Source organism: Podarcis melisellensis (assembly GCF_964234715.1).
Source record: "Podarcis melisellensis genome assembly, chromosome: 16".
Taxonomy (NCBI): domain Eukaryota; kingdom Metazoa; phylum Chordata; class Lepidosauria; order Squamata; family Lacertidae; genus Podarcis; species Podarcis melisellensis.
Genome location: NC_138533.1, coordinates 18,285,270 through 18,305,310, shown reverse-complemented (window position 1 = coordinate 18,305,310; position 20,041 = coordinate 18,285,270). Strand labels below are relative to the sequence as shown.

Genomic DNA, 20,041 nt, shown 5'->3' with positions numbered 1-20,041 from the left:
AGGGGAGGGGTAGTACCTCTGGTGGGGGACATGTCACGCTGCTTCTGGGCAGGGGTGCTAACTTGAATAAAATACTGTGGGGGCCCAGGTAAGCCCCACCCCACATAATTGATCACACGACGCAGTGCATACAGACTATTTAAATGGGAATGCCCATCAACTTTGTGGGGGCCCAGCTCCCTCAAATACTTTATTGTGGAGGCCAAAGCACTCATGGCCCCTAGGAGTTGGCTCCTATGCTTCTAGGGTAGTTTGTCCACCTTTCTACAGAAGGCTAGTTTCCACACACACACACAAACAAACAAACAAACAACACACACACACACACCACTTTTCTATCCTCCATCGAGGCAAGCAAAAGGCAGGATCAGGGTTGCAGGACACATTCCAGCCAAGCAAAGACACTCCAGGAGGGTGTGAAGCAAAGTCAGTGAGGAAAGTAGCCTGGGCAGCGTCTGGAGGGCCTAGAAGGCCTTGACAGACACCTCGGGCCTAAGGTTCCTCACCCATCACTTAAGGGGGAAAAAAGACATACTGTAATAAGTCTATTAACCCTTTTCAGCCATGATACCGAAACTGAACCTCCGCATTAAGAGGCACTCTACCTCTAACTACCCTTTGCTGGGGGCAAACGGGGGGTGAGGGTTGCTGCCTTCATGCTCCAGTGGTGGGGTTCTGCCTGGTCACTGCTGGACACAAAACTCTCTGTGGGGTCCCCTCCTCCTTGCCATGCCATCCAGCCCAATCGCCAGCCCTCTCCCCAGTGCCAAATCAACAAAACTACCCAAAGGGAAGGGAAGGATGAAGCTGCATGTCCTCCCCACTTGTTTTTGTTCAGAAGGGTCAAGCAGAGGAAGAACAGGGCCAGGAGGCTCCAGAGTCCAGTGGGGTTGGGGGAGCGACTGTCGGCACCAGCGAAGGGTGGGCCCTGGGAGGTCGCCTGACAAAGCCTGCTGCAGGCACCCAGCCCTGGATCTTACAGGAGCCTCAGCAAAGGAGGAAAGTGGCTGGAATGTGGTGCATATTTTTCCTTTAAAAAGAAGCAGAAGCAGCAGCAATCGAGGCTTCTCTCTCTCGCTCTCTAGGCCGCAACCCAGCCTATGAAGATGCTTCTTGCCCAGGGCCGGAAATGAAAGGAGAGATAACGTCTTAGGAAAGATAAAAACCATGGAACAAAACAAATCTTCGGGTCTGACAGGAATATGTACAGGACAAACTGGGTTGAAGTGGAAACGCAGCAGCCACTTTCGTTGCACTGATAATCCACCCACCACACAAACACATCCATCTGGAATCTCTTTCTCTCTTTCCACACGCACAGACACTCTCATAGACTCATAGAACTGCAGAGTGGGAAGGGACCCAATGCAATGCAGGAATCCCAGCTAAAGGCCACCCAACCTCTGCTTCCAAGGAAGGAGAGGCCACCACCTCTCATGGGAGTCTGCTCCTTTCACGTAAGCTGAATCCATTGGTATGGGTCCTACCCTCCAGAGCAGGAGAAAACAAGCCTGCTCCATCTTCCATGTGACAGCCCTTTAGATATTTTAAGATGGCCGTTGTAGCTCCTCTCAGTCTCCTCTTTGTCAGGCTAAACATGCCCAACTCCCTCAACGGTTCCTCATAACGCTTGGTTTCCAGACCCTTGATCATTTTGGTTGCCCTCCTTTGCCCACACTCCCAGCTTGTCAAGATCCTTCTGAAATTGTGGTGCCCAGAACTGGACACAGTATTCCAAGTGTGGTCTGACCAAGGCATAATAGAGCGGGGACTATTGCTTCCCTTGATCAGGATACTATACTTCTGTTGATGTAGCCTAGAATAACATTAGCTTTTTTGCTGCTGTATCACACTGTTCTCTCTCTCCCTCTCTCCTTCTGGTAGGGCTGGCATCTCTCAAACCCCCACCTCCCCTCCAGTTTCCTAACGTCTTGCCCCATCATTCCATCTCCATGGTGGGATGTGGGGGGAGAAGAACTGCACTTGTGGAGTGTGTGCTGGTTAGTTTTCCCTTCCGGTAAGGATGGAACTGGAAAAGCTGCCTGCCTGAAACCCCAAAGAGCCATTGCCCACAGACTGTCTCGCCAAGGTGGTGCATGCTCTGGTTATCTCCCACTTGGACTACTGCAATGCGCTCTACATGGGGCTACCTTTGAAGGTGACCCAGAAACTACAACTAATCCAGAATGCGGCCGCTAGACTGGTGATTGGAAGTGGCCGCCAAGACAATATATAACACCGGTCCTGAAAGACCTACATTGGCTCCCAATACGTTTCTGAGCACAATTCAAAGTGTTGGTGCTGACCTTTAAAGCCCTAAATGGCCTCAGTCCAGTATACCTGAAGGCGGCTAACAGCGTATGAGTGAGGCTTCAAAAATTAGCCATGGGAGCCCACAGCACGAGGTAAGTAGGCAGTAATGGAAGCAGCCCCTAAGTGGCAGTAAAGGAGCAAGCCCCTTGCCCCACTTTGCCAGGATTCAGAGCTGGCCTCTTCCCACGGAGCTCTCCGTGGCTTAACATACTTTGAGCTCATGGGCTTAAGAAGCTTGGACTTCAAGCTGGGTCATGCTATGAAAGGGTTCATTTGCAGCAGCAAAATCCAAGCAGTCTTTCCCAAAACTCACCCCTCTCTCAAAGCTCGCAACAAAGACACACCTTCCTGAGAGAACCTAGCTGGCTTTCGTGCTGCGTTATATAATGTGCCTAAATGAAAGCCATGGTTTGGGCTAGGTGTTGCAACGGAGCTTATTTACAAGGAAATGAAGCAAGGCTTTACTAAACATGAGCTGCAAGATGGGCTCAGATCTTGCAAGGAAGGAGCAGGTCTGTGCATAAATCTCAGCCGGCCTTGCCTGTTCTACAGGAAGGAGGTCAAAACAGATGTGACCTCCAGCAGCCACCACACCACAGTCCTGCTGCTACAGGAATTAAAGGGGGGCAGGGAAGAGGATATCCCCATTGTCTCTGCAAAGCAAGCTTCTAAACAGAATCACCAACACTTAAAATCCAGCTCAGTCCTCTCCTCCTCCTGGCTTCTTGGATTTCACCAGGCAGACTTCCCCCCACACTTGCAGCATTGCGGAAGTGTCCCCCCCCCCCGCCCCCCGCAGATGAAACCCAAAGGTCTGACAGCCCACACCAAGTTAGAATTTGATGGCAGCAGGCGTGTTATACTGTAGCTTACAGTGATCTTTCTCATGCGTTAAGTGCAAGCAGCCGCACACATCAGGCTTCAAGCACACAGGAGTTTGAAACCTAGCATCCTTCCACTCAGCCATGCCACTCCTTCAAACCCTTTTGCACACCCTGATGCCACAGCCGTGCCAGTGAGTGCACTGTTTTGCAACGCAGGTGATGTGCCACGTAAACTGTACCAAGTCAGATCGTCAGATCAATTCGGACCATTCGCCAGTCAAGCTCAGAAATGGCTACACCGAACTGTAACAGCTCTCTGGGATGTTTTTCAGATGTCAGAGGCTGAACTTAAGGCTCTGCCGCTGAACTGCAGACCTTGCACAACAGATTTTGCAACTGGTCCCCCCCCACCCTGCTCCCGTGCAGGTCTGGGTGATGAGGCTTGCTTGCGCATCGTCATGCACCCCATGGGTTTGCATGGAGAGCCACAACTGCCTCTTCCCCACAACATCCACACATTTGGGGCCCGTCTGTGGAAACTGCACAGACTGCATTCCATCTGCGCTCCATCTGTGCGGAGAACGGTACAAACACATTGGAACTTGCCCGAAAACAAAGCCAAGCCCTCCTGCAAAGGAAGAAAAGTTAGTGCTTTTTCACAAAGGACACAGATTTCATACGACAGGATTCCCGGAGGCATCCCCAACAAACTCACGTGGCTGGTCTGCGGGCTGGTCTTGGGTCCAGTTTTCGCTCCCTTGGAGGTGTTTGCTCTTTGCACAGCTGGAAAAATAAAAACAGAGCCTGCAAAGGGTGTGTGGGAGGCGAGCTTCCTCTTGGCTCCCCTTTTCCTTTGCGAAACCGATTGACCGCGGACTTTAAACAGACCCTCCTTCTTAGCCACCCTGGGAGAATTAGCGCTGCTGTGAACTCGCTGCCAAGTTGCCTGCCAACCGGGCTCTGCCGCCTGGCACATCCATGCTCCCTTGGTGGCTGCTTGAAAGGCCTTGCACAACTTCGCCAGCGAGATAAACACTCCAGAACTCCGTAAGAGCCAACCTCCAAATCGCCGTTTATCACATAAGCCGGGGAGTCAGACACACACACACACACACACACACACACTCCCGTCCCAAGGCTGCCAAATCCAGGCCAGGATTTATGAGGAAGCTCGGCCACAAAGGGTTTTATCTTTGGCTTTTAGATAAACGGTCCCAAAGTAGCTTGTGAGTTTCTTAGGGCAAAGGAGAGGGGAGGAGAGAGGAATCAAACAACAGGCCTTCTCAGCGATGTTTTCTGGACCATGAAAAGCAGGAGGTGCCGCATCATATGATCGCAGCCTATTAAGTGAGCAGCAGCAGATTCCAAGTCAGAACCGGCAAACAGACAACAGGGGCTGTGCCCTCGAAAGCAAGGAGCAGAAGATGCCACCCACCACCAGGGTCATCTAGTCCAACCCCCTAAAATGCAGGACCCCCAGGCTGGTGCCCTTCAGACGTTTTGTGGCCATCAGCCCCCAGGCGGCATGGCGAAAGTTCAGGGATGGTGGGTTCGCGGTCCAGCAAGATCTGAAGAACAGCAGCTTGGTAAGGCTGGTCAAGGCCATTCAAATGCTGCAGCAAGAAAAGCCTGATCTTGTAGGATGCTATGAATTATGCGCACACATATCATTGCTCTTCTTTTGCATAACTGAGTCTGCACTTTTGCCTGTTTTGGATAATTTATTCCACCTTTGCAAGTCACAGGACAGAAGAAAGAGCTGTGCAAGGCGACGCCACCCTCAGCTATTGCAAACTTTGTTCCCGTCATCCCCACTGGCTTCTGTGTTGGGCTTTGCTAACCAGGTCTCCTCCTTTTGGACTGCAGCTCCCATCAGCCCCAGTCACCATGGCTGTGCTGGAGGGCATGCAGTTGGCCAAAGCTTTCTTAATATTTGAACTGGCATTGCCTGTCTGCTTCTAGGGATGAAGGAGAGATTCAGTTTTGTTTGGGTTTTAGTGAGAAGCGACCTGATTTGCACTTCTCAAACACTTGTGCAAAGCAAAACATAATTACAGTATTCATTAAACTTTGCACTTCCCCAAATGTTGTGATGCAGTTCTCCAGCCAGTTTGTATAAAAATGCCTAATTATTGGAAAGTGTGCCTTAAAACACATACGTCCGTGAAAGTATTTCATTATATAAGAATATATTGTTTGACGGAGTGTGTGTATTAGCCAAAACTGCATCCCAAAACGTGTATATTTGGAGAAATGGACACTGAAATGCTGACAATTTTTCACAAGGATTAAAAAAAAATTAAATCTCCAAGATGCTGCAGAACTGTGGAGAAATGAACTTTCGACTGGAAAAATGAGAAACAGAGAGAAACTGAAGTGGATAGATTTGTTGGCCCTCATTCCCTGCTCCTGAGAATGGCTTTATTTTTCTGGAAACAGAAAGCTCAGATCACAAATGTGTCCTGGGGTCTCTTCCCTACCTGATATATTTGAACAGGCCAAGATGATGCCTCTCCAATGAGGCTGCAGGGGCACTTATTTGCTGTAGGCAAACTTCCAACTGGTAACCAAATTTTGCCATGGCCTTTAACACCCTTCCAATGAGATGTTCAGTGTTCTGAAAGAGCTATGTCCCATTCTCTTGTGAACCATAACTTCCTGTTCATTTGTTGTTTATGCTGTTAAAAAACACTATATTTTCATGCTACAAGTCGGAGCTCAGTGGCTCTGATTGTTCCCAGCCTGCATATCAGGCCAGGAAGTGACCAGCTCATGGGTCCAGTATGGCTCAGGAGGCCTCTTCATCTGACCCTATGGACTCTCGCAGGCCCCACCCCTCACCAGCCCACCTGAGTCACAAGTTGATCTGTTGCTCCACCCACTATTGTCTCTGGTCCCGCCCCCGCAAGCATGCAGCCCCGCCCCACCCAGGAAGGTTGCTCATAAAGGAACACAGCTTTGGGCCTGAAAATGGTTTCCGACTCTTGCTGTAGTTGCTATTGTGGCATCTGAATATAGACTGCATTTTTAATCAAGACTTATATTGGCTTATATCTTGATCAGGTTCCTAAATTAAATGGGCTTAGATTTTCAAAGGTTTCATGCCAGGCAGAAAAAAACCTTGGCAAGAGGTTTTCTCCTAAGACAAGAGGGCCCCATTGATTTATAGTAGAAAAACAATTCTCAAAGTTATAAAAAAAAAAGGGGAAATTACATATGCTGCCCCAAGGCTGAAAAAACACTATTAAGAATGGGTAAATAGTAAAATAATACCAATGTGCCTCCCAGTAAAATGAGCCATATCTTCTTCCTAAGGTTGAAAGGCCAAGAGCAGTGAAAAAGACAACTGACTTGGCTGGAGAAGAAGCTTCTTTTTACTTTATTTTTAGGCTGGAAAGAGGGGTGAAAGGAGGGGTGTACACAGAAGAGGTTTCTTTTTAAAAGCTGTTTTTTACTGAGTTCCTTCCTTTTTACTTTGAGAAGCTTTATTCTTTTAAAAGGCTACCTATGATAATGTATGAAATATAATAGCTTAAATATATTGGCTTAAATGTAATTATGCAAAGGATTTAAGAAATGCTAGATTCATAGAGTCATATTGCAATAGGAGACCAGAGGGGCAAATGAGCCTAGCCCCCCCTTGCCAGACAGGAGACGCCATCGAACACTTCTGATATATAGTTGTCAGGCATTTGTTTAAAAGACCCTCAAATGAAGGAGATCTTTCAATGATGATTAACTCAAGATCCTTGAAGATAAAAATGTAAGATTAACCATTTGTTTTAGAAGGCAATAGGGCAAGAGGTGAGCTGGTAATTAAGATTCCATGTAAGATATATTATTACTTATATGTCATATATATAGCTCTTTGTCTCCCTTATAAGGATAGAAGGAAATGGGTGTATCTTTTTGTGATTAGTTATAGCAATCAGCCAATAGGAAATCCAACCAGGCTGATTGAACAGAGGCAGCCCAAGGAGGAGCAAAGGGGGCTGGATTAAGGGAATATAAGTGCTGGCCATAATGGCAGGAGGCAGGCCAGAGCTTGGTAACCATATACCACTGAGCCTCTCATTTATTTGTCTGACAAATAAATTATTATTTTAATTTCTCTGTTGCTGCGTTGAATATTTCATTCCAGCTAAGCGTTAACCACAAGCAGGGTGCTACATTTTATGGTGCCTGCGACTCGGATAAGTGGTCTGCTGGAACGCAGCCCCTTCGCCCTATTGGACAGGGTACAAGAGAGAGGATCTCTAAACTGCTTCCCAGCGCGCACTGGTAAATTTTTCCAGGGGGAACGCAGAAGTCTCGTCTGTCTGATACCCTGCCCACTGACGGCGACGGACCGGGGGGGACCAGAGAAATAAACAGGCAACCAGCTAAGGGTAAGTGCACTAAGGGGTTTTGGCCCTCCAATTAATTGGGAGGAAGAGAAGTCCTGATCAAACTTCTGCGTCTCAGTAAAGGGGAACTGAGTACGCTAGGTGGCTGGGTACATCAGATGGTGATCTGGTGTAGGGCAAAGGGAAGATTGGGAGGTAGAGTGTGGTTGAAGTATCTAGCGCATTGCATGTGTGAGAAAGTACAATGTGTAGCTGACCTAAGTGTGGAGTGAGTACTACTTCGTTTCCCAGTAAGGCGTGTGTGTGAGTGACTGAGTGGATACTTCACAGGGCCATACAATGGGAGTTGGGGGTTCAAAGGGGGAAATACACCTCTTGAATGTATGTTAAATAATTTTAAGAAAGCCTTCTCAGGGGCATATGGAGTCAAAATGACGCCAGAGCGCTTGAGAACGTTATGTGAATTAGGGTAGCCAAAACAAAGTACTGGATGGCCATCCCAGGGAACCTTTGATATAAATTTAGTAAGCAAACTTTGGTCTAACATCACCAAAGAAACTGGAGGGTGCCCAGAACAATTTTCATATATAGATTCCTGGCTGAGCACATTAAATAAAAAAAATCCTCCATGGATAAGGGAATGCAAAGTCCAACGATGCAAATTATTGGCTGTAAAAGCCGAAGCTAGGAAAGGAATCTTGCCAAATAAACTTAAACCCATTTTTGAGGGACCAGAGGAAGAGGTGCTTCCACCTCCCCCCTATGCTCCACATCGAAGGGAGCCTAATCCAAACACTCCACCAGTTGTAACCCCAAGGCAAGAAACTGGAATGAATAATGGGAGTGGAGTCACAGAGCTTGATTCCTTGATAGATTATGATAAATATCTTCAGGAGGCATTGGAGTCCTATAATGAAGCCCAAGCAGAAGTGGTTATTCCACCTGTGAGTCCCAGTAGAACTCCATCTACAGTCTCTTTTAGTGGAACAACTGATTGCCTACCCCAAACCCCTGTACATCCAAGTCCTAGAGAATTATTACAGAAGTTACAGGGAGACCTTAATCGGTCAGCAAGCAATACAGCCAGGCGTATAAAGCTGCTAAAAGAACGCCTTGGGACAAATACCATCCCCTATGATTTGAGGCCCCTAGAGCAAAGTGAAGAAAAAGGTCACGTAGTAGCCCCTCTTAGAAGAGTATTTGATGCACTTGAGGAGCCTGTGCTGGTTAATGGGCAACCTGGACCACGGCCACCTCGAACTTCGACCCTGCAATGTATTCCATTCACAACTACAGATCTGATGAATTGGAAAACACCCCATCTTTCGCAGAAAAACCTCAGGCTATGATGGACTTGGTGACCTCAATAGTAATAGTCCTATTTGGACAGATTGTCGCCAGCTCCTGAATACTTTTTTCACCACTGAGGAAAGGAGAGACATAATTGAAAAGGCACAGATATATTTGCGTGAGCAGGCCAGAGTGGGAAATATTTATAATATTGACCATCATCTCCAGGACAACTTTCCCTTGGAAGATCCTAATTGGGATCCAAACAATGCAATTCACCTGGCCAGGCTTACTACCTACCGCCAGACGCTTGTGCAAGGCATCTGCAGGGCATGCCAGAAGCCCACTAATATGTCTAAAGCAGGGGTGTCAAACTCAAATTCATCGGGGGGCCGCATCAACAGTTTGGTCACCCTCAAAGGGTCGGTTGTATCTGTAGGACTATGTGTCCACTCTTTATTTGTATGGTGCATGTATGGGGACATATTTATACTACTGCTGGCATTATATCACTCCGTTTCTCCTCTCTTCTACAATGGGAATAACCATGGCCTACCTCCTAGGATTGTTGTGAGATCACATTAAGTGTGTGCAGTCGGGTACTGCTGCTGCAAGGCTGAAAACAAGAAACCAGCTCCCTAAAATACAAGCTGGCAATAGCCCATTATGTGGGTCAGAGGCGGCTCTGGTGCAAGTTCAGCTTTTCTGCGGAGCTCAGAGAGGCATTTGCCACCCTAACCCACCACGCTCCGTTGGCCCCAGTGTCTGTTGCGTGTGCCCCCGGGGGGGGGATGATTGCCACGAGGCTTCCGGCAGGTGCTTCACCCAGGAGGGAGAGGGCCCAGCCTGCCTCCATCTCTTACGGCCCTGCACCCCAGGGACCAGGCCGGGCTGTGTCAAGCCTGCAAAGGAAAAGCACAGGCTGCTTTAATATCCCCATGTGCTTGCTGACCCATAACACTGTTTCGTGTTCGGTGCGCACCCACAAAAAGACTTAAGTTGTCACCTTTTGAGCTCCTGTATGGGAGGCCGCCCTCCTTTGTTCAGGATATTCCAACTGACCTCAAACAAATAGGAGACCATGTGACACAGGGACAAGTGCAATCTCTCCCGTGTTTTTGTCTCTCTCCCGTGTTTGTTTGTTTTTTTATCTTAACAGGTGGGCCCTCAAGCACACGCCGTGCAGCATTGCCAAGCCGATTCATCAGCTCCAGACTGGCATAGCATATGGGTGAAAGAGTGGAAACGTGATCCACTTGCACCTAAGTGGCGTGGACCTTACACCGTCCTGCTCTCTATTCTAACAGCGGTGAAGGTAGCTGAGGTGACCCCCTGGATTCATCACTCTCGTTTAAAGAAGTCTGAAGGCAGTTGGACATGCAAAGGTGACCCCTCTAATCCTTTAAAACTGACTCTCTCCAAAAACCCCTGTATCTAGCCCTACCGGGAGCGGGTTAGGTCACGGGCAACATTTGACGACCGGCCTGCTGCAGCCACAACCTGGAAGCTGGCTGACCTGCGCACGCCTGAAGCTTGAGGAGCGTCTAAACCAGCAATTGTGAACGGGAAGATTCTCTTATACAATTGATTGACTGCCCCCTTGTGGAACAATTATAAGTGATATTACTCATTGGGGATCCTCAGGATATATGTTTCGGTCTTGGTGGTTCCCCATTTCTGTCACTGGGGGAATTATATTGGGACTAATAATTATTTGCTATCACAATAAGGTAATCTTTTGTGGAAGGAATGCATATGCTAGACATCAACATGATTTTATTATTAATCCTGATCCCTTGGGAAGGGGAAGGGTCCATGAATCTGACCAAATTTGCTAAATATGGATTCCGCCATGACCACAATATGTGGGTAGGCTTAGCTGAGATGATAGCCAATGTTGCAAATAGGACTAATTGCCTTGTTTGCTCTCTTGGGCCAGATGATTCAGAGGGAGGTATGCCCTTATTACCAATACCATTAAGTGCCATTGGTATGGTAAGCGAAATGCCACACCAAACAGAAGTACAGAATTTCCCCGGTTGGAACTCAACTAAACCAATACGAGTTATACCTGTGCAAGGGGAAATCTGTGTGCATAAATCATCAGATGCAGCTGACCCTACCATGATAGGCTCTTCTCATTGCCACTATACTTGGGATTATATTAAGAATAGTCAAACCTGGGCAAACGGTACTACGTATCGAACTCGGAATACCTTGCCCTGTGCACCTCCTTTTATTTATGCATGGAAAGTGGTGTGGAACATAACTGTGACAGAAAAAGGCAATCTAACATACTGCACTGTGAACTCTCTACCTCTTTTGATATTTTCGCCTTCTGTACTCCACGTACCAAAAACCTCAGACCCGATGGTTGTGGTGGATATGTGGAGAATGGGCATACAAGAAACTCCCTTCCAAATGGAGTGGGACTTGTTTCCTGGGATGGGTATTACCACCAATGTGGATTATGCCCACTAGTTCAGCTAAGCAAACACGAAGGAATGCTGATATTTCTCGTATAGCAGGAGGAAGTACCCAAAGTTGGAGCGGTACTGATGATTGGCCGCCAGAGCGCATTATAGCCTATTATGATCCTGCCTCCTGGAATCCTGGTGAGCTCATACAAGGGGCACGGGATCCTATTTATAATCTAAACAGAATAATTCGATTGCAAGCAGTAGTGGAACTTGTAACCAATGCAACGGCCCAGAGTTTGAGACTTATTGCACAACAGTTGGATGAAAGTAGAGCCGCCATTATGCAGCTGAAAATGGGAATGGATTATGTACTTGCCAGGCAGGGAGGCCTATGTGGAGTCTTGAACTTGACAGGGAATGCCTGTTGCTTTAACATTTCTGATAATGGTGAGGCAATCCGTGTGTTGGCTACAAAGATGGAGAATATAGCACATGTCCAAGTATAAACATGGGAAGGATGGGATATGGGATGGCTCACCAATTGGTTACCTAATGTTGCGGGACTCAAAGGGATATTATTGTCTTGCTTGTTTTTCTTGACGGTAGTAATAATGGTTTTATGTATGGTGCCATGTATCATCTCATGTTTTAGAAGTACAATTAGCAAGATGATTTCGAATGAAACTCTACCTCATATCATGGCCCTATACAGAGCTTTACCTCAGGAATATGATGAAGATCAAGCTATCAAGGACGCTTGGTAAGCAAGGTCCTTGAGCTTGAAAGGGGGGAATGTGGCATCTGAATATAGACTGCATTTTTAATCAAGACTTATATTGGCTTATATCTTGATCAGGTTCCTAAATTAAATGGGCTTAGATTTTCAAAGGTTTCATGCCAGGCAGAAAAAAACCTTGGCAAGAGGTTTTCTCCTAAGACAAGAGGGCCCCATTGATTTATAGTAGAAAAACAATTCTCAAAGTTATAAAAAAAAAAAGGGGAAATTACATATGCTGCCCCAAGGCTGAAAAAACACTATTAAGAATGGGTAAATAGTAAAATAATACCAATGTGCCTCCCAGTAAAATGAGCCATATCTTCTTCCTAAGGTTGAAAGGCCAAGAGCAGTGAAAAAGACAACTGACTTGGCTGGAGAAGAAGCTTCTTTTTACTTTATTTTTAGGCTGGAAAGAGGGGTGAAAGGAGGGGTGTACACAGAAGAGGTTTCTTTTTAAAAGCTGTTTTTTACTGAGTTCCTTCCTTTTTACTTTGAGAAGCTTTATTCTTTTAAAAGGCTACCTATGATAATGTATGAAATATAATAGCTTAAATATATTGGCTTAAATGTAATTATGCAAAGGATTTAAGAAATGCTAGATTCATAGAGTCATATTGCAATAGGAGACCAGAGGGGCAAATGAGCCTAGCCCCCCCTTGCCAGACAGGAGACGCCATCGAACACTTCTGATATATAGTTGTCAGGCATTTGTTTAAAAGACCCTCAAATGAAGGAGATCTTTCAATGATGATTAACTCAAGATCCTTGAAGATAAAAATGTAAGATTAACCATTTGTTTTAGAAGGCAATAGGGCAAGAGGTGAGCTGGTAATTAAGATTCCATGTAAGATATATTATTACTTATATGTCATATATATAGCTCTTTGTCTCCCTTATAAGGATAGAAGGAAATGGGTGTATCTTTTTGTGATTAGTTATAGCAATCAGCCAATAGGAAATCCAACCAGGCTGATTGAACAGAGGCAGCCCAAGGAGGAGCAAAGGGGGCTGGATTAAGGGAATATAAGTGCTGGCCATAATGGCAGGAGGCAGGCCAGAGCTTGGTAACCATATACCACTGAGCCTCTCATTTATTTGTCTGACAAATAAATTATTATTTTAATTTCTCTGTTGCTGCGTTGAATATTTCATTCCAGCTAAGCGTTAACCACAAGCAGGGTGCTACACTATCAAGCAGAGACAGTGCAAAGTAAAAAACCTAGTAGTGTGGATTGCTGAACTACGAGACTTGGAATTGAATTTGCACTGGAAATACACATACCCTAACTTGTATCATAGGGAAAACAGGGTTGGAAGCAGGAATGCTTCTGAATACCCGGTGCTGGAAACTGTAGGAGCAGAGAGGGCTCTTATGCTCATGACTTGTTTGCAGGTTTCCCACAGGCATCTGGTTGGCCACTGTGAGATCAGGATGCTGGACCAAATGAGCCATTGGCCTGGTCCAAAGTTTCTTACATTCTTAAGGTTTGCTGGAGAACAGCATAACAATCTGGACAGGCACCATCTGGAAGCAGTTCCAGATCCCTTTGTATCAGCCTTAGAGCCTTCAAAATATTTTGGACTACATTCCAATGGAGTTGTACTCCAAAATATCTGGAGGGCACCAGGTTCCTGGTGGCAGCGTTACAGAATGAAGCCTTGGAGAAGGCAATCCTGACCTCTAGTGGCTACAGCTTCTAAATGCACAAGAGACCGTCTATAACATGGGTAGGGAAACTTAAGGCCCGGGGGCCAGATCCGGCCCAATCGCCTTCTAAATCTGGCCCACGGACGGTCCAGGAATCAGCATGTTTTTACATGAGTAGAATGTGTGCTTTTATTTAAAATGCATCTCTGGGTTATTTGTGGGGTCTGCCTGGTGTTTTTACATGAGTAGAATGTGCGCTTTTATTTAAAATGCATCTCTGGGTTATTTGGCCGGCATAGGAATTTATTCACCCCCCCAAAAAAAATATAGTCTTGCCCCCCACAAGGTCTGAAGGACAGTGGACCGAGCCCCTGCTGAAAAAGTTTGCTGATCCCTGGTCTATAATATATACTGTATGTTCAAAGCTCTAGGCTGGAACACCCTTAAGGCAACTGGGAATGGTGGGAGAGGGGCCTTCTCGCTCATAGTGTACACACACCTTCCTGTCATTTTGCTGACGGTGCTTAATAGAGATTGCAGTGTAAGACATCCACAAGGCATGAAAGAGTGCCACAATTAGGGTTGCCGTATTTCAAAAAGTGAAAATCCAGACACAAAAGTTGTTGAGCTTTTGGGAGCAAAGCTGTTGTTCATCTTTGGCAAAACTGCAAAAAATAAATGTTTTGGAGCCAATTTAAAGGAAAATCACCAAAAACGTCACTGCCGACGTGGGTTGCCCCACCCGGATTTTCCCTGACATTTTTTGTGATTTCCGCCTAGACACTACTTCCGACTGCAGTATTCCAGTTATGTCAGGGAAATTCCAGACGTGTGGCAACCCTACCCACAATACAGGGCCAATGACACTGAAGGAAGAATTTATTGCGATTGTCAAATGATGTCTGCCTTTGCAGTGCAGATATTGTTTTGGAAAGCTGGAATTGGGTAGGGTCACTGTTCAATGTAAACTGAATTGAATTTCTCCTCAATCCTTAGTTTGGGCTGATGGGATTTGAGTTCATCATTATGTGGTATCTGGAGGGCCTGAGTTTCTCCTCCTCCTGGTTCAAAGCTTCTCCAGGTTGGGGGTTTGGGCAGGGGCAGAACTGTAACTGGAGCAGATTTCACCTTGTGCCGGCTCACTCACAGCCATTTCAGAAATGATTATAAATAGAAAATTAAAAGCCGTCATAAAAATTTAATTTGGCTTGGTGGCTTTCTAGAACGTTAATTAACACTTATGGGCGTCCCAGAGCACAACTGTGTGAAATCCTTTTTAACCGTCAAGAATTGATTGAACCTGGTACCATCCATGGTCGTTAGGCCTGACCTGAGTGCGCTTCTAATCACAGTATGCCATATTTAACATTTTTATAAAAATACCCAGGTATAGAACCACCATTTTATGGGCTCATTTCAGTGTCTTACCTTCAAATATTTTAAATGGCAGATTGGCTCGAGACCCAGACAGACGTGGTCCGTGTTAACTGTGCAGAGGCCAATCTCTTGTGTTCTTTTCTGGATGTTTCCATCAGGGGCTCAAAGAACACATAATATATCCTCTTCATGGCAAGTTTTCTGCTTAATCTTCAGAGAGCCTCCTGAGTTCCTTCTTCAAGGGGACAGATGAATTTATTGCCACACAAGTGGCCAAAATATCTGAAGTTGTACCGTATTGGCCTGAATATAAGCCACACCCAGATAAGTTGCACCTTTAAAATTCAAGGGGGGAGGAAGAAAAAAAGGCAATACCCAAATATAAGCCGCTCCCTTAAAATTGTGTTTTATGCTGGTGCTGGTGGTCCTAGGAGCTATGCTGGTGGTCCTAGGAGCTATGCACTGCCATGGCGCCCGCCATCTTGCCTCACCGGAAGTCCTGTAAAAGCCAATTTTTGCAAGGCCGTGAATTTAAGCAGCACTACTGTCGGAATTTGGGGAGAGAAAAAAGTGTGGCTTATATTCAGGCCACTACGGTACTTGCTGTGATCATTAGCTTATTTTTAAAAATAATCAGCTTTTGTTTTGTTTGTTCTTGACCAAAAATCATTGCAATTTGTCTTCTTACAAGTCAGTGGGCGATAATGAACATCTGACTGACCAACCATGGAAGTCCACAATATGCTCAAGTGCCTTTGTTACTTTGCGTGGCTGGGATATGTAGCTGACACGCACTCCTTGCGTTCGGCTTTTGGGAGGTTGTCCTCGAGGTCGCCCTGACTGAAAATGATTTCCCCACCCTGCATTACATATTCATTTTGCGAGTCAGTCTAGGGAGGCTGCAAAGCTGCATTACATTGTTGCTGGTTTTGGTAAATTGATGCCTAGGCCGAGTCTGACATCAGCGTAGCGATGTAATCTACTTCAGGAGCATTTCTCCTCTTGTGGATTTACTTTTGCCTCTCACCCCCCCCTCACTTTTTGCCAGTTTCTAGTGTGCAGCCCCCCAGGAGGTCATCGGTGAGGAAATATGGAGCACCCTCTTCTCATGAACTGGCAAGGGCAAGGAGCCAAGGCCCCGCTCTCCCAGGAAGGCCCACTTACATTAAAGGCCGTGAAGCCCCACTTCCCAGCTTCGTACCATAGATTAAGATACCACAGTGGTGTCCGACGCAAAAATGAAGGAAGACACAAAAGGCTGGTTTGGTAGACATTTTTAAGTGTATTTGGTTTAAGAAAATACAGGAGCACTACTGCCACATGAACAGCAAACGCAGGTCGCAGCTGAGGTCAACAGCACAAAAAACTCTAACAAAAGCACTGGCTTCCCCCTGGAGAATTGTTTTGGGTTGTTGAGTCTTGCTAGAGAGGGGGGCATCTGAGAGAAAGAGAGCAATGACATGGGTGGGTGTTGAATCGGGGTGAAACTCTTGCGAAGACAAAAACTGAACAAGAAGCAAGATTGCAGCTGGCAGCAGGCAGGCACGTTTTCGGTTTAGTGTTTTAATTTTGCACCATGCCCTACCCCCACCCAAATTAAGGCAAGAGAACAGGCGCATTGCAACACACAGCACAGGTTTTGCTACGTTGCTGCCCCATCGAGGAGGGTGCATTGCAAGCTACTGGCAAGCTACTGGCAAACGAAGCTGCCCAGAGGTTCCTGAGGAAAGTTATTTGCCTGCAATCCAAAGCCGCATGCAAGGATATATGTGCGCATGGAAAAGGTGCCCCCCGGTCCCATCACACACCTCACTCTAGTTCCACAGTGGAGAGCATTTTTAAAAAACTGTCTACAAGATTTGAACTGTAGGCCACAGGGAAAGTGGCTGCTGGTCAAGGGTGAAGGGGGGATCCCTGTCTGAGACACACACATGTGAGAGGGGCAGAGGCTAGAGCAAAATCAGAGCCCCTTCAGAACTCCCTCAAAACTCTGAAGATTTCTCTCGGTCCTATTAAGAAGCTCAGAAAATTTGTGGATCCTTGAGAAGTGACCAGATGGCTCTGGCTAAAGGGATCAAGTGGGATCTTTCTCAGAGCACCCAATATTGCCAGTCTGTATGTACAGCTCACTCAAGAGCTCACAATTCAACAGGGCCCAATTTAGGGTAGATCAGGGGTTGCCAACATGATGCTCTCCAGGTGGTGTTGGGACTCCCATCAGCCGCAGACAGTACAGCCCATGGTTGTGGATTATGGGGGTTGCCATGCCACCTTAGGTCCAGGCTAGAGAGGAACCATGCAGGATGTGCTTACAGACCCAGAGTCCTAGGTCTACTCACAAGTAGGGGGTCTGTGATACTCCTTCACTGCCTGTTAAGAATGTGTTTGGGAGGCCAGAGTATACAAGGCCCCCACTTGGGCCTTCCATTTGCTAGAAGCAACACAGGCCTCATTCCCCCACCTTGCTGAACTCTCTCTGCGCTATTGACCTTGTTTCTGGATCACGTTTTAGACCGAGATTCTCTGTGCCTGACCCTGCTTGTGTTGAGACTTCACTGCACCCTTAGGTGACTTAGATCCGGTGTGTCTTCCAAACTTAACGTGAGACACACATCTGAAAACTGAGGAGACCCAACTGTCTGTTGCAAGAGAAGGTGGCCTTTTTGAATCCTCGGCTGGGCAGGGAAGAGAAACAATATCTGCAGACAGGACTCCACACCAACAGAAGACCATGGTGGGAATCCAGCCTTAATCGGAGACAAACAAGGGCCTCAAGGTTGACAGGCGCTGCCCCATGCGCATCAATGGGAGTAAAAGCTCCGTGGGGTGGCCCCACTTTGGAGATAGGAGACTTTGTTGCTGGGCACTACGGCTTCCCTGACTGTGCATCGGCTGCTCTGATTTCACAAAGGGGTGGGGGCTAAAAAGACATACAAAACTCCCCAAACCTATTTGGTGCTTTAGCTAGGAAGCTTTGTAGCTCAACAGCCCATTTAGGGCATCGTAGTCAAACTCAGGCACAGAAAAAAAGCTGGTCCCGGAACTGAAATCAAAAGGCACTTTTCCCCGAACGTTCACTACACCTTCCCGTAGCCTTTAAAAAGGCAACCAAAACAAGAGCACTGGCTACGGCAGCCATCTTTCAGCAAGGAGCTGCCATCCTTTGCTTCTGGGCTGCCAGTCTGGCGAAGACCATCCTTGCCAAGGCACATCGTGGCTACCACCCGATACACACCCACCCCTTTCTCCCTCAAAGCGCCGCAAAAGAACAATACAATACATAAATGTCAACCCAACAGCATTTATATTGGCTATTATAGCATAGCAGTTGGCTGTAAGGAGGAGGGGAGGAGGGATAACAGCAGCTGCAACTCGAGCAAAGCAAGGCAGAGAGGCAGAGAGAAAAAGCTTTGGAGAGAATTGTTTTTGGACCGGACAGCTGTCAAGCCCCAGCTGCCAACAGCCTTCTCTTACAATGCGGGAATCTTACATGCTTGTTTGCCAAAGGAAGGTGGTTTAAATTTTTGAGCCAAAACATTTCCTTGAAGCAAAAGTGGGTGTTAAGTTGTCATGTGCACCCCCAAAACTGTCAGGAGGGGCATCAAAAGTACACATCGGGACAAGTATATGAGCTGTTTTGCGGGGTGGAAAGAGCTAAATCTAGATTTCTTCATTTAAAGGCACAAATGTGGATGCAGTTCATCTGAATTTGGTTCACTCACACCGGCAATTATTTTGTATTTATTCTGAGTGGGTGAAAAGTAGGGGTGCAAACTAAATTTTAAGATGAAGCGGATTTATAATCCCGGTCAGTTTAAGGGCTGTTTTGCATTGTAACTGCCTTAGAGGGCCTCATCAGCATCGAGTAAAACAGCCTGACAACAGACATTGGATTAAAGTATGGTACATTTCCTGTCCAGGATCTCAGACCAGAATTTAGACTGAAATTAATGTGGGTTTTATTTGAAAGAAGAGTCTCACATTGACACTGTAAACAAGGCTTCACTCTGAACCAAGAGGGTGTCTCTATGAGAGTCAAACTGTTTTACCTCAGGTGTGGGGACTAACTGTGGGTTACAGCTGCTGTTAGCCAAGAGTGGCTTATGAATATAATTCATCTTTAGTGTATTCCCACAGGGAAACAGCAAGTGCAAAAATCCCTCTCAGAGTTTTGTCCCTAGGGGAGAATATGAAACCAAGAGGGCCTCGTCTCTGTTGGCTGTTTTTCTTTTTTCCTTTTACATACAGAAACCTTTGGTATTCCAATGAAAAATCTCTATATATATCTCTATACATATACACACCCCTATGTTAAGGAGATATTAAAGTAAAACATTTCCCCCCTCCTTTTTGGCACCAATAACTCAAATTTCTTTGGCTTGGTTGTGGGTTTTTTTAAAGCTTTTCTTTTTGTTATAGAAAAAAAAAATCTTAAAAAACCCCTGAAGCATCTTTAGCATTTATATATATTTTTATATATCTCGATATGTAATAATAAAGTATAAATTCCTGCAGTAGAAAATAACTCCTTTTATAAACGTTTCTTCTGTGCATGTAAGGAATAAGTTGCTTTTTGTCTAGCAGGCTGTGAGCGTTGTCGGGGAACAGTGGCAGGTTTACATGATGCTGCAGTTTTGAGGGCCCTGGAGGGAGACACACACAGAGAAAGATTTTTATTAATAAAATTTAAACTAATTAGAAGCTTTTTTAAACAAAGGGAACTCAAACCCCCGCCCACAAAAAAGCCATACATTAAAATATACATATAGGCTCAGTGAAAATTCTGAGGAAAGAAATCGTGATGACTTAGCCAATGTTCTCCTGCAGGTTCAGCACCCTGCCCTCCAAGGAAAGGACAAAGAATTTGGGGGATTTTTATAGTTCAGAAGGTGACTGAGGAGAGACATGGAATTCCAACACCACAGGGAGAAAGTTGGACTCTCCCTCATTGCCCTGAAATAACCCAATGGTTATTACAAATCATGCCTGGTCCTTTATTCTTGCAAGAGGTCAAGTAGTTTCACTGTTTAGTCAATACAATATTT

The 20,041-nt window shown here is 46.1% G+C and overlaps 2 protein-coding genes across 7 annotated transcripts in view; both read right to left on the bottom strand.

Moving 5' to 3' along the window:
• Positions 1-15,200, bottom strand: part of LOC309358964 (semaphorin-4A-like) — a 79,574-nt gene extending 64,374 nt beyond the window's left edge. For 4 of the 5 annotated variants that reach the window (XM_081892311.1, XM_081892317.1, XM_081892314.1 and 1 more), the window contains exon 1: positions 3,853-4,308. The gene's annotated coding sequence lies outside the window, so the exon portion shown is untranslated. Of the gene's footprint in view, positions 1-3,852; positions 4,309-15,047 lie in introns of those variants that run through there. The other variant, XM_081892313.1, reaches the window with a different exon arrangement.
• Positions 15,201-16,255: 1,055 nt separating this feature from the next.
• LMNA (lamin A/C) overlaps positions 16,256-20,041 on the bottom strand; it is a 44,401-nt gene continuing 40,615 nt past the window's right edge. For both annotated transcript variants that reach the window (XM_081892376.1, XM_081892379.1), the window contains exon 12: positions 16,256-19,639. In XM_081892376.1, the coding sequence (XP_081748502.1) occupies positions 19,613-19,639 (27 nt within the window). In that variant the 3' untranslated portion in view covers positions 16,256-19,612. The remainder of the gene's footprint in view (positions 19,640-20,041) is intronic.